The 13246-nt window shown below is 42.6% G+C and overlaps 1 protein-coding gene across 1 annotated transcript; it reads left to right on the top strand.

The window, feature by feature from the left end:
- Nucleotides 1-3428: 3428 nt before the first annotated feature.
- Nucleotides 3429-8887, top strand: FGF20 (fibroblast growth factor 20). Its single transcript, XM_069976551.1, has 3 exons — nucleotides 3429-4126; nucleotides 7389-7492; nucleotides 7866-8887. The coding sequence occupies exons 1-3, from the start codon at nucleotides 3847-3849 to the stop codon at nucleotides 8109-8111; spliced, it is 630 nt and encodes a 209-aa protein (XP_069832652.1). The 5' UTR covers nucleotides 3429-3846; the 3' UTR covers nucleotides 8112-8887.
- The last annotated feature ends 4359 nt before the right edge of the window (nucleotides 8888-13246 follow it).

The raw sequence follows: 13246 nt of genomic DNA, 5'->3' as shown, positions 1-13246 counted from the left end.
TGGAAAAATATCACCAGAAAATACTGCATCCTTGATGAACCTTCCGAGACAATTCCACTGTATATTGCCAGCCTTACAGAAAACATTTATTGTCTTACTGTATACATCTTTACAGGATCCCTCCCCCTTCCCTTTAGGTGTAGAGGATCTCAATGGCCATAAGTAATCCAGTAGCTTATTGAAGTGGTGTTAAGACTTATTTTTTTTTTTTTATTTGGAGCAATATCAATAAAAATTCCCTGGTGTGAGTTATAAACTGCTACCAATCTAGCCCCTTCTATTCACTTGGATACAAAAGCTCCTGAGGAACTTTGATCTAAGTGTCTTTGAATTAACAGAGCAATTAAGCAGATTCTGTTCAAAGCCCAAACTCATTGGCCGGTGTTTTACACTGATGTGATAATGTTTACACAGATGTGCTTTGAAATCACAACTATACTGTATAGCAGATCCCTCCACATGACAGAATCCTGTCATTTGCAAGGTAAATAGTGTAACATATACCTGTTACAGCTATTTCAACGACAACCCAAAACTTTTTTTTTTTTCTGAGGGGTGATTTTTCTGTTTACAACTTTGTAACTGGCTGGCCCAGTCTCAGACATGGAATTGCCGCTTTAAAGAAGCTAGTTTATAGTTCAGGTGCACTATTGAGCATTGAAAGGATGGGAAGGTGTAACGTTACCTGCTCTTAAACATCTGCCAATGAATTACTCCCAACACTTCATACAGCACTGAAATGAAAGTCTATTTGATCTCCCTGATCTAGCATTACACAGAGCGGTTCTGGATGGCTCTGTAGATAGATATATGCCAGCTTGAAAGCAGAGATTGGTATGCTGGAACTTGCAGTCCAACATTTATTACTTTACTGACATGGTGCAATTGTAAAATATTGCTATTTGGTATAATGTAGGAAATGTGACATTGACATTGATGCTGTTCTATTGTCTTTTTCTCCATAATAGGTTTTATTAACACACTAAACCACCTAGCAATCATGGTCCCTATAGCTCCAGTATGTTCATATGCAAATAATATTGTAGAATGGTGATGTAACAAAAAAAAAAACATTATAAGCTGTCAATGGGAAAATGTGAAATACACCACAAACTGTGTTTTTGTGGCAATTTTTTCCCCCAAGTTTGGCGCATTTCTTGGCGTACAGCAAGGTCAACCCATGCATGCCATTTTTACATGCATTTACAGGAACACAATTTATGAAAGGATGTAAAGTAAATATACACCTGGTGTAAACTGCCCAAAGCAACCAATCACAGCTCCTCTTATATTTTACCAGAGCTGAAAGTTGAGCTGTGATTGGTTGCTGTAGGCAGTTCACACCAGGTGTATATTTACACCCTTTCATAAATACCCCCTAACATGTCAAAATTGTTAAAGAAAAAGCCACCCAAAAAAGACAAAAAGGGAGATTCATCAAATGGGTGTAAAGTAAAATTGTCTTAGTTGCCCCTAGCAACCAATCAGATTCCACTTTCCATTCCTCACAAATTCATTGAAAAATGAAAGGTGGAATCTGATTGGTTGCTAGGGGCAACTGGGAGGATTCCAGTTTACACCAGATTGATAAATCTTCCCCCCAATGTATGGTATCTTTTTAAAAAGTCTAAAGGAATAAGGGGGAGATTTATCAAACATGGTATGAAGTGAGATTGGCTCAGTTGCCCCTAGCAACCAATCAGATTCCTCCTTTCATTCCTCACAGACTTTTTCGGAAAATGAAAGGTGGAATCTGATTGGTTGCTAGGGGCAACTAAGCCAGTTTCACTCTACACCATGTTTGATAAATCTCCCCTTAAGTATATATTCAAATATGGCAGATTTGTTGTAGTCATTGCTGCAACTTTATGGTGCTTATACACTTCCACTCGCTGTTGGGCAAAGAATCGTTCAGCTATCTTTCCGTTCCCAACATACACATGAATGTTTCACCATATGCTCAGACTCCTCTGGCAGCAGCTTTTCTGTCTCAGAATGAAGGGTTCAGGACTGTTGGATGGTCCAACTGAATGCCATGGGTTCAGCTGCATTTTGGCTAATGTGTTTGGGGATCTTGAAGTCTACCTGACACAGTGCAGATGCTGCTGTAGACAGAACTGCTGTGGAAACATCCCAGGCATTAGCATGTTCCGTGCATTTTCCCTATTGTAAAATATTAGGGCTTGTGACGTTTCCACAGAAACTCATTGGCAGCTGTGTCCTCACACGAAAGTTTCAAACATTCCTCCGTGCCAGGTATGCTTTTACTGTTGTGCTGGCCAACAACCCTATTCAGAAGAATAAAACTTGGAACCAATTTTAAGTTGCAGACATTTCTGCAACACATTTGCCGCATGGGATATGCACATCTTTGGTGGCAGTGGTGAGTAGTAGGGGCTAGCCAGTCATACTTTTGCAGTATTTGTATTGCCACTGTAACCAGCAGTATAAAAACTTATACATTTTACACCACATTTTAAAGACCACCTCTCTCTCCGCTGATGCCAGTTCACATTGTGTCAAGTCTGCAAGATGTCCTGCAATGTCAAGTTAAAGGGGTTATCCAGTGCTACAAAAACATATCCACTTTTCCCCCTCTCTTGTCTCCAGATTGGGTGGGGTTTCAAACTCAGTTCCATTGAAGTAAATATAGAGCTTAATTGCAAACCACACCTGAACTGGAGACAAAAGGGGGTAAAATTGGCTATGTTTTTGTAGCGCTGGATTTCCCCCCTTAATAGCTGGGGAGAAGTAAGGTCCAGTCAAGGGTTTTACATTGGTGCCCATGAGCTTAAAATTATGCAAAATACGCAGATAATCTCTGATATCAAGCCTTTGTAGAGCACATGTATCTGGGGGTTCAACCCCCCAAACTGGTGTTTCTAAATGTGTGTGACACACCATTTCATTGGAAAAATGCCTGCAAATACAGTGGTAGAGACATCACTATTCTAGAAGCATCATAACGTATATGACCTATACAGAGTATAGGCACTCTGACTTGTATATGCATCTAGACTGATAGTTTTCTCTGACTTTTATCCCCATTAGATCAGCACCTTTCTGCATTATAAGAACAAATAAGTTAAACAATTAATAAAATTCTCCCCTTAGCGCATACTTCTTCTGCTCTATTTTGGCACAGTATACATAACATTATATGGCAATAATAACTCCAGCCTAGATGGGCTATGGCAGTTTATACCTTTATACAGCCATTAACCCTTCCCTCCCCAGACCAGTCCCTTCCATAGTAGAATTGTGTGAGGTAGATGAGTGCCTGCATGCTGGAGTGGGGCATGTGTGCTATGTGTGGCTGTTCCCTTTGTATGTGTGTGTAGTCTGGGAAGGTCTCAGCTGCAGACCACGCCTCTGCCTCTACCTTTCCTTGCACCTGTCCAGGCTGTGCATTAGGAGGACCTCCTGCATCCAGATCACTGCTCTCTCCAGCTGCTTCTCTCCAGGATCTCAGCCCCTGCTATCTCCTGCACTCCCTTCATCCTAGAGGTGGTGTGCAGCCCTCATCATCATCTTCCTCCTCCTCCAAGCCCCAACATGTCCTTTGGGTTCAGTCTGGGGAGCTTGCAGAGAGATGTGGATTACTGTGATCATGGCTGTGATTAACATTGCGTGTGAATGGGCCTGCATTGGGAACGAGACACTTTGCACATTGTGAACAGAGGTGTGAAGAAGAAGAAGAAGAAGCCTTGAGAATCCGCTTCATTACCATATGTCAACTGGGCCAATATACAAAGTGACTGCACCCAGGCGTCTCCCCGGCCGGCAGCCCTCTCTCTGGACACCAGCTTCTCCTGACTGTCAGTAATCCCAGCACCCTGCTCCCACATGGCTCCACTGGCCGAGGTGGGCAACTATCTGGCCGGGCTGGACACCCTGGGACAAGTGGGCTCTCACTTTCTGCTGCCCCCTCCTGCCAGGGATAGCCCCTTCCTGTACAATGACCCCATGGGCCAACCTGAGCGCCTTTCCCGCAGCGCTCCCTCCGACCTGGCGCATCTCCAGGGCATCCTGCGCCGCCGCCAGCTCTACTGCAGGACGGGCTTCCACCTCCAGATCCTGCCAGATGGCAACGTGCAGGGCACCAGGCAGGACCACAGCCGCTTCGGTAGGTGTGCACGGTCTACTACCAATGCACATGCATCCAGAACCCAGTGCTAAGCTATATATCTTATCTTCTAGACAGCTTGTTTGACTTTTAGAGTACACAACTATCTATATGCAATGTATACCAGAGTAAGGATTGCATGACTATCTATATACTATACTCCAGGACTGCACACCTGCCTATATGCCATGTATACCAGAGTAAGGATTGCATGACTATCTATATACTATACTCCAGGACTGCACACCTGCCTATATGCCATGTATACCAGAGTAAGGATTGCATGACTATCTATATACTATACTCCAGGACTGCACACCTGCCTATATGCAATGTGTACCAGACTTTAGGATTGTATGACTATCTATATACTATACTCCAGGACTGCACACCTGCCTATATGCAATGTGTACCAGAGTAAGGATTGCATGACTATCTATATACTATACTCCAGGACTGCACACCTGCCTATATGCAATGTATACCAGAGTAAGGATTGCATGACTATCTATATACTATACTCCAGGACTGCACACCTGCCTATATGCCATGTATACCACACTTTAGGATTGCATGTATATCTGTATTTTATACCTCAGGACTGCACACCTGCCTGTATGCCATGTATACCACACTTTAGGACTGCATGTATATCTGTATACTATACCTCAGGACTGCAAACTTTTCTGTATGCAATGTATACCACACTTTAGGACTGCATGACTATCTATATACTATACTCCAGGACTGCAAACTTTCCTATATGCCATGTATACCACACTTTAGGACTGCATGTCTATCTGTATTCTATACCTCAGGACTGCACACCTGCCTATATGCAATGTATACCACACTTTAGGATTGCATGAATATCTATATACTATACTCCAGGACTGCAAACTTTCCTGTATGCCATGTACAGTATTCCACACTTTAGATTGCATGACTTTCTATATACTATACCTCAGGGCAGCACACCTGCCTACATGCAGTGGATACCACACTTTAGGACTGCATGTATATCTATATACTATACTCCAGGACTGCAAACTTTCCTATATGCAATGTATACCACACTTTAGGACTGCTTGCCTATCTATATACTATACCTCAGGACTGCACACCTGCCTAGATGCAGTGGATACCACACTCTAGGATTGCTCGGCTGTCTCTATGCCATGTATCACACTTCAGAACTACATACCTATGTGTACACAATGTATAGCACACTTCAGGACTGCTCCCATACTGTGGCTTTAGGAAGTGCATATTCCTGTATGTAGTGTACAATACACTTAAGGATATCTTTCCTATCTGTAAGTCATACTTCTGGTTTGCAAACTTACCCATCGTAATATGTATCACTCATACATATGCACACATATGTCTATGAAGCATGATATACATTGCATTAGGCAGGTGTGCAGCCCTGAAGAGTGGCAAACAGGTAGGCATGATGTCCTATGTATTACATGTCTATTTGTATACTAGTCAGGACAAGGCACCTGCCTGCATGCACAGTATAAATAGCATTCTGATGCTTTGCACACTTATTCACACCAGTATAAAGCAGCTGAGTCCCTATTTGTAGGTTACACTTAAGGGTTACACAGCTGCATGCATGCAATGTATATCACAGGGATTTCATTCCTCTGTAACGTGTATATTACACAGAATTGGACTTACCTGTTTATGTAGTATATAATACACTTTAGGATTGTGTGTTTTTTGGATATTACTCCTCAGGGCTACATACCTGCCCAGTGATATGTATTTCCCTCTTTAGAATCACACACCTACATCTTTATGTGTATATTACACTTTAGCATTGCACTTCTATATTGCATTGTTGTTATAATTCTGTATACATGATACATATAGGGGCCACCTTGCAATCTTTAGTTATTTATATCCATGTAGTGCAGACTACTGCATTGCCAAGTTCATCTCTGTCTGGAGGCATTTCATGTTGCTGCTGGCTATAGGCATAGGTGAATGGGTTATAAACCAAATAATTATCACATACACTTCATACGCAGCCAGTATATTCAGTGTCCCTGAAATAGAAATGTTGTTCAGTAGACCTATTTACAAATACAAGTCTGAATGTTACATCTGCTGGATACAGTTACATAACAGTCAGTAAGGGTTTTGGTGCATTGTTATAGTATGAGAGACACAGTGGTTATTATTTTTCAGGTCACATACAGAATTACATATTACGTCTGTGGCCATTATACAACGTACTAATAGGCTGGCACCTCACCCACTCTCTCCAAACTCCCCATAGAGGACAGGCAAGGATGTAAATGCTTATCTGACAGGAAGAGTGAATAATGATCAGGGTATTTATTCAATGTTCTTTTTATCTGAACAAACCAACTATTGTTGATAGCCACTTTCCCCCCCTTTTATTGATTTAGCTGCTGTATAGCTGATTAAAATGTTTTCCGTCACTTTCCCATAGCCAAGACAATAAATATCAATTATTCTTAACTCTTTTGATGCCTGACATCAAATAGAACCCGTCGGCGACTGAAGGGTTAATTAATCTTTCCGCCTATATAAATCCTGAAGGTGAAGTTAATTTATAAATGAATGGTGGTGCCAGGTTGTCACTTTGAGCAGGTTCAGGTATGTGATGCAAGAAAAGTGTTGTATGGTCTGTGAACAGGGGTATTCTACGGCTAATAACCAGAAGTAGTAGATAGAGATCAAACATGGGTTGTTCTTTTATATCGCTCTCCATTATGCAGCCCCTATTCTCGTCTGAGCCTCCTCTGATGTGGTCTCGCGCCTGGTTGACTCACCTGCTTATTGTTATTTTTTTTTAAGACCTGCTTTGAAAAAGATAGCATAAAAAAGACAAAATACCACCATCATCTTCCCTGAAATTAGGCCTTTTTCTAAGAACTTTTTGAAGAAAAAAAAAAAAATTCTAAATCATAGATGATCAACAAACATGATATGTGTATCTGAAAAGATTTCTATAACCTCTGTATACATTGTACTTGTTGTTGTTTTTATATGCTAGGGCATATGTATCATACATATTACTGAGTGGTGTATTTCCTTTGTGGACCTATGACATCATCATCTTATGAGAGCCGAATCACTGGTCTTGCAAAAGGGGTGTGGCTACTGCTTCCTTATCATATAATACCCAATAAAATATGGTGCACAGACCAACTTCAAAATGCTTAATTTTTTATTGGAAACTTTGCTAGATGTCCCTAATTACTGATGTATCTATTTTTTACAGGTATTCTTGAGTTCATCAGTGTGGCCATTGGTCTAGTCAGCATAAGAGGAGTGGACAGTGGTCTGTACCTTGGAATGAATGATAAAGGAGAACTCTTTGGATCTGTAAGTTTGATTTATTTGATACACTGTATACAATTTATATTTTTTCCAATCTGTCTGGTTGAATGTTGTATTACCTATACTTTTGGCATCAAGAGATAAAAACACCATAGATAAACTTTATAAGTAAATTTCCATAGCCTCCAATTCACATACACAAAGAAGTGTACAACATCAAAGGTGTTTTGATTGTTTTGCTTCCCGTACTTTTATTGGGGTATAGTTTCATCACAATGTGATATTTTATGTTAAATACTTAGTGTGGTAGAGGTCACTCTTTCCATCATTTGGATGGTCAGTGGTGTTCTTTATTGGACAACATAAGCCAGTCTTATAAAATGTACTCATATATTTTCTTTTTTCCTTCCATTTCCAGGAAAAATTGACTTCTGAGTGCATTTTCAGAGAACAGTTTGAGGAAAACTGGTATAACACTTACTCATCAAACCTATACAAACATGGGGACTCTGGAAGGCGTTACTTTGTAGCACTTAATAAAGATGGTACGCCAAGAGATGGAGCCAGGGCAAAGAGGCATCAAAAATTTACACATTTTCTTCCCAGACCAGTGGATCCAGAAAAAGTACCTGAACTATATAAGGAAGTAATGGGCTATAGTTGAGGATGTAGACAAAGCCTGGCCGCTTATTATACCAAAACAGCTTTTTCTTGAGGAAAAGTGAAGATAAAGTTCTGTGAAAGAACTACAGTCTCTCATGCCATCGATGACTATGACCAAAGAATACTGATGATCATAGTAAGGACCACCTACACTGTGGGAGTGGTTAACATAACTGGCGGATAAAGCAGAGAGCCAAAATTCAGATGCTGCTTACCTATGGAATTACATGCCTATATAGAAAGAGCATTGGACCATCTGATTGGCACTGATGCCACCTCCTAAGAACTTTTATCAGTATAGGATGTGACAGTATGCCAACTCACATGAGATTGAAATGTCAACTAGGATAGAACTGTATTTCATTACTTCCCTACAGACATCTCTATCTTGACAAAAAAAGCAATTTTCAACCTGTGGACTTAATATGCATATATCTAAAATATATATTTATTTTTTATACTTTATTTATTTAAAAATTCTATTTTTTACCAATGTGTTCATAAACTGGTCCTATAGTTCTTTGACCATGGGTTTCAGTCATATTTTTACCAGCTTGCTAAAACATTCCAAATGTTTGACTATTTCATAAATGTCTTTTGTGGAAACTTTGATTTTTCATGACAATGAAAGCAATAGTTTATGTCATCAGAATACCTTGCATATTGACAACAAATGGAGGTATCGGAATCCTGCAATGTATATGATGAATAATGCCTTAAAATTGTAACAAACTAAATGTCCATTTTCAAAGGTATTAAACACACACTGAGATGAAAGAGTCGGTATTGTTGTGTTTTTGGCATTTATTTTAGCCTCGGTATCTACACCTGTTGACATTAAACATATCCTAAATGACTTTTAATGCAGCTGGAGAGTTTGCTACCTGCTTCCATTCATTGTGGTTTGTCATTCCAGCTAATGTTAAAGAACATTATTTTTTAATATCTTTCAGAAGATAAGGCTGTGACTTGGCAGCACATTCGCTAGATTGTCATGTAATTTGTTTTGGCAACTGTATCAAGTAAAAGGAACGCAACAAGTTTCCTTTTAAGTAATGCACGGTGATATCAGAGCTGCCAAAATGGGCTCATATAGGCCAAGGCATTGCAAATTCCTATTCTAGACATGGCTGTACGTAGGAAAAGTGACTGCACCTATGAGCAGAACAGAAACGGTCATGTAAACGGAAAATCTACTTTGTGGTATATCAATAGATCCTGGTGTAACCAATATTATATGTACGGCACAATATATGACTGCTTTCTTCCACAAACAGCATCTCCCCTGTCCTTAGTTGGGGGTGGGTTTTGCACTCTGTTCCATTGATGTAAATGAAGCTGAATTGCATTACCACACACAACCTCTAACCTCTTTAAAGGGGTACTCCAGCTGGGGGGCACTTTTTTGCTGGGATCAGCGGCGGGTCCTGCATCACGGCGCTCTGGTCCCCAGTTCTTGGCCGCTTCCTGGTTTCTGACGCAGGCCCGAGATGATACGGATCTCGCCTCCGTCACTGACTGGCTGAGTGGACCTGAGACGCCACGTCTTGGGCCCGCGTCAGACACCAGGAAGCGGCCGGGAACTGGGGACCAGAGCGCCGCGATGCGGGACGTTGTCACAAAGGAGCGATCTCTGTGACTGATGCCGGCTGGGGTCTGCGCCGTAATGGCGCTGATCCCGGCTCGGCATTCGGTTGCTTCCAGCTGCAGCAGCCGAAAGCAAACAAGTGCCGATCTCAACGATCTATGCTGCATATCTATGCAGCATAGATCTGGATGAGAGAGCAGTGCACTTATACTAGAAGTCCCCATCCCTAAAATGTAAGTATAGCATTAGAGCCTAGGGGTGACAGACGTCACTAAGTAAAGAGCCTAATGGTGCGTTTACACAGAGAGATTTATCTGACAGATTTTTGAAGCCAAAGCCAGGAACAGATTATAAACAGGGTGCAGGTCATAAAGAAAAGACTGAGATTCCCTGTCTTTTCAAGTCCATTCCTGATTTTGGCTTCCAAAATTGGTTAGATAAATCTGCCTGTGTAAACGCACCATAATGCTAAATTTACACGAGGCGATTATTGGCCTGATCGCACGATTAACGATTTCGAAGTACCGATTTTTTTTTTATAACGATCAGCGTTTAGACGGTACGATATATCGTACGGAAAAATAGTTTTGCGATCGCGCGCCCGCAGCCCACCCCCCGCTTAACCGCAGTCCCCTGCGCCGCCCCGATCGCCCCCCCGATGCCGCTCCGATCGCCACCCCCGCCGCCTCCGATCGCCCCCCCCTGCTCCGATCGCCCCCGCCGCCCCGGCCACGAGCATATGTTACCTGCTCCGCGTAGCAGGTCTTCAAATCCCCGGCTCCCCTCTTCAGCGCATTGATTGGCTGAAGAGATGAGCCGGGAATTTCAAACGGCTCCTTTTCAGCCAATCAGTGCTCCTCTTCAGCACTGATTGGCTGAAGGGGAGCCGTTTGAAATTCCCGACTCCCCCTCTTCAGCCAATCAATGCACGGCAGCACTGATTGGCTGAAGAGGAGCCGTTTGAAATTCCCGTCTCCCCTCTTCAGCCAATCAGTGCTGCCTTGCATTGATTAGCTGAAGAGGGGAGTCGGGAATTTCAAGCGGCTTCCCTTCAGCCAATCAGTGCTGAAGAGGAGCACTGATTGGCTGGCTGAAGAGGAGCCGTTTGAAATTCCCGGCTCCCCTCTTCAGCCACTGAAGAGGGGAGCCGGGGATGTGGAAGACCTGCTAGGCGGAGCAGGTAAAGTATGGTCGCGGCGGAGGCGATCGGAGCGGCGGCGGTGATCGGGGCGGCGGGGGTGGTGATCAGAGCCGCGATGGGGGTGGTGATCAGAGCGGTGGCGGGGGTGGCGATCAAGCTGGTGCAGGGGGCTGCGGATGAGCGGGGGGCCGAGCTGCGAGCGGCCGGACTATCGCGCGACAATGGTTTACACGGAATGATCGGCGAATTTTTTGCGAACGACGATTTAAGAACCTGTTAAAAGATCAAAATGAACAATTTCTCGCTCGTCGTTCAATAGTTCGCTGCGTTTACATGTACGATTATTGTTCGAATTCGATCGTTATTGTGCAAATTCGCACGATAATCGTTCCGTGTAAACCCAGCATAAGACTTCGCTCACATCTAGAAAAATGTTGTCATAGGGGGAGATTTACCAAACATGGTGTGAAGCAGAATTGTCTTAGTTGCCCCTAGCAACCAATCAGATTCCACCTTTCATTCCTTACAGATTCTTTGAAAAATGAAAGGTGGAATCTAGTTGCTAGGGACAACTGAGACAATTCTACTTTACACCAATTTGATAAATCTCCCCTAAAGTGTTCAATAGACAAAAAAAAATTTCTATTTCTGGCTATGTTTAGTCTGCTTTGTTTATTGGACCCAATGACTGCCATTTTTCAAGTATTGCAACAGACACCCACACAGTGGTCACATTGCTAGATGAATGAGGTTATGGGCTCTTTTCCCTACGTCCCTTAGTGTCCACAGAGTTATATACTGAGGGAAAATTCCCGACATATCTCTGAAATATAAAAAAAACGTTGAGAAGCCCAAACCTACATTAACCCTTTGAGGACCAAGCCCAAAATGACCCAGTAGACCGCGTAAAATTTCTTTTTTGTGTTTTTGTTTTTTCCCCCTCCTCTTCTAAGAGCTCCAGCACTTTCATTTTACTATCTACAGGGCCATGTAAGAGCTTGTTGTTTCAGCAATAGTTGTACTTTAGAATGGCGTCTTTCATTTTACCATAACATGATGGAACCCCCAAAATATTATTTATAAAAATATAAGGTGAAATAGGTGAAATTGGAAAAAAGAATTGGTAATTGGTAATCCTAGCACTTTTTTTTCCCTCTTTTCGTTTACGCCGTACGGGATAACGATTGTAATATAACAATTACAATCGGACAATTACGCATGCTACGGTATTTAATTATTTTATATTTTTTTTATTTATATGATAGGATAGGAAGGTGATTTTAATTTTTATTTGGAACGGGCTTTGGGGTATTTTTAAAAACATTTTTCCTTTTTATTTATTTATTTTACACCATTTTGCATACAGTGATCATTGCTATGCCATAGGCATCGGTGCTCTGCTCATTGAGCCTGCCTGTGGCAGACTCAATCAGCAGAGCGCCAATCGGACTGACCGGAGGAAGGTAAGAGACCTCCGGTGGTCCGTGAAAGTAATCGAGACCCCCGCAGTCACACTGCAGGGGTCCCCAATAGTAAGTGGGCGTTTAAGGGGTAACGGTCAGCTGGCCCCCACCTGCTATGAAGCGCCCTCCGCTGCACTCTTCATAGCTCCTTAGAGACCCATGACGTACAGTTACGTCCATTGTCGTCTGGTGACATCCAACAAAGACTAGTGATCCAGCACTTAGCGAAGAGGTATGCTTTTATTCCAATGTTACAATGAATTACATAGAACACCGTAGTGCAGGGACCCCACAGAGATCAGACGCGTTTTGAGCGCATGCGCACTCTTGCTCACTGTTAAGCCCTCCTACAAACACAAGCCAGGTGTGGATCCGCAGCACCAAAGATCGCCATCAACCGGTAAGCTGATACTTTCTTCTTTTTCTTACTCGTCTGGTGACATACATCTATGACGTAACTGTACGTCCAGGGTCGTCTAGGGGTTAAAAAGTGTTTTTCCATGGAGATTGTCTTCTCAAAGAAAATGGTCACTATGCATAATGTAAGGCAGCGGGACCCGGCGGGATCACGTAAGTATAGGGGGATCTAACAGGGGGTCGGGAGCCTGTCACCCCGGCACGGGGGGTGACAGATGTCCTTTAAGAGCTTCAACCTCTTAACTGTTTACCAATAGTATTTTCCATTTGCTGTCAGTGGTGAACCACAGAAAAGCATTCTGAAGCTGGTACTATTAAAGTTATATATCTTGGGGTAATAGCTTTATTTAAATACAAATACCTGATACCAGAGTACCCCTATATGTCTCTTCGGTCGACAGACAGCTGCACACCTAACTTAGAAACAGAAGTAAGATGTGCTGTCTGTCTGCTGGAGCGCCCCCATCCCCCCCGCCCCCAGCCGGCCAACCGGCCTCCTCCAATGGTGGTTTGTTCGGGATGCTCTG

The sequence above is a fragment of the Dendropsophus ebraccatus genome, chromosome 7 (assembly GCF_027789765.1).
Source record: "Dendropsophus ebraccatus isolate aDenEbr1 chromosome 7, aDenEbr1.pat, whole genome shotgun sequence".
In the NCBI taxonomy this organism is placed as follows: domain Eukaryota; kingdom Metazoa; phylum Chordata; class Amphibia; order Anura; family Hylidae; genus Dendropsophus; species Dendropsophus ebraccatus.
This window is presented reverse-complemented; position numbering and strand designations above follow the sequence as displayed.

Bases quoted from the DNA above. Each gene is read 5' to 3' on its own strand.
- FGF20 (XM_069976551.1), top strand. From the start codon at position 3,847: ATGGCTCCACTGGCCGAGGTGGGCAACTATCTGGCCGGGCTGGACACC. The intron at 4,127-7,388 runs GTAGGTGTGCAC...TATTTTTTACAG, and splicing joins GCAGGACCACAGCCGCTTCG to GTATTCTTGAGTTCATCAGT. The intron at 7,493-7,865 runs GTAAGTTTGATT...TTCCATTTCCAG, and splicing joins AAGGAGAACTCTTTGGATCT to GAAAAATTGACTTCTGAGTG.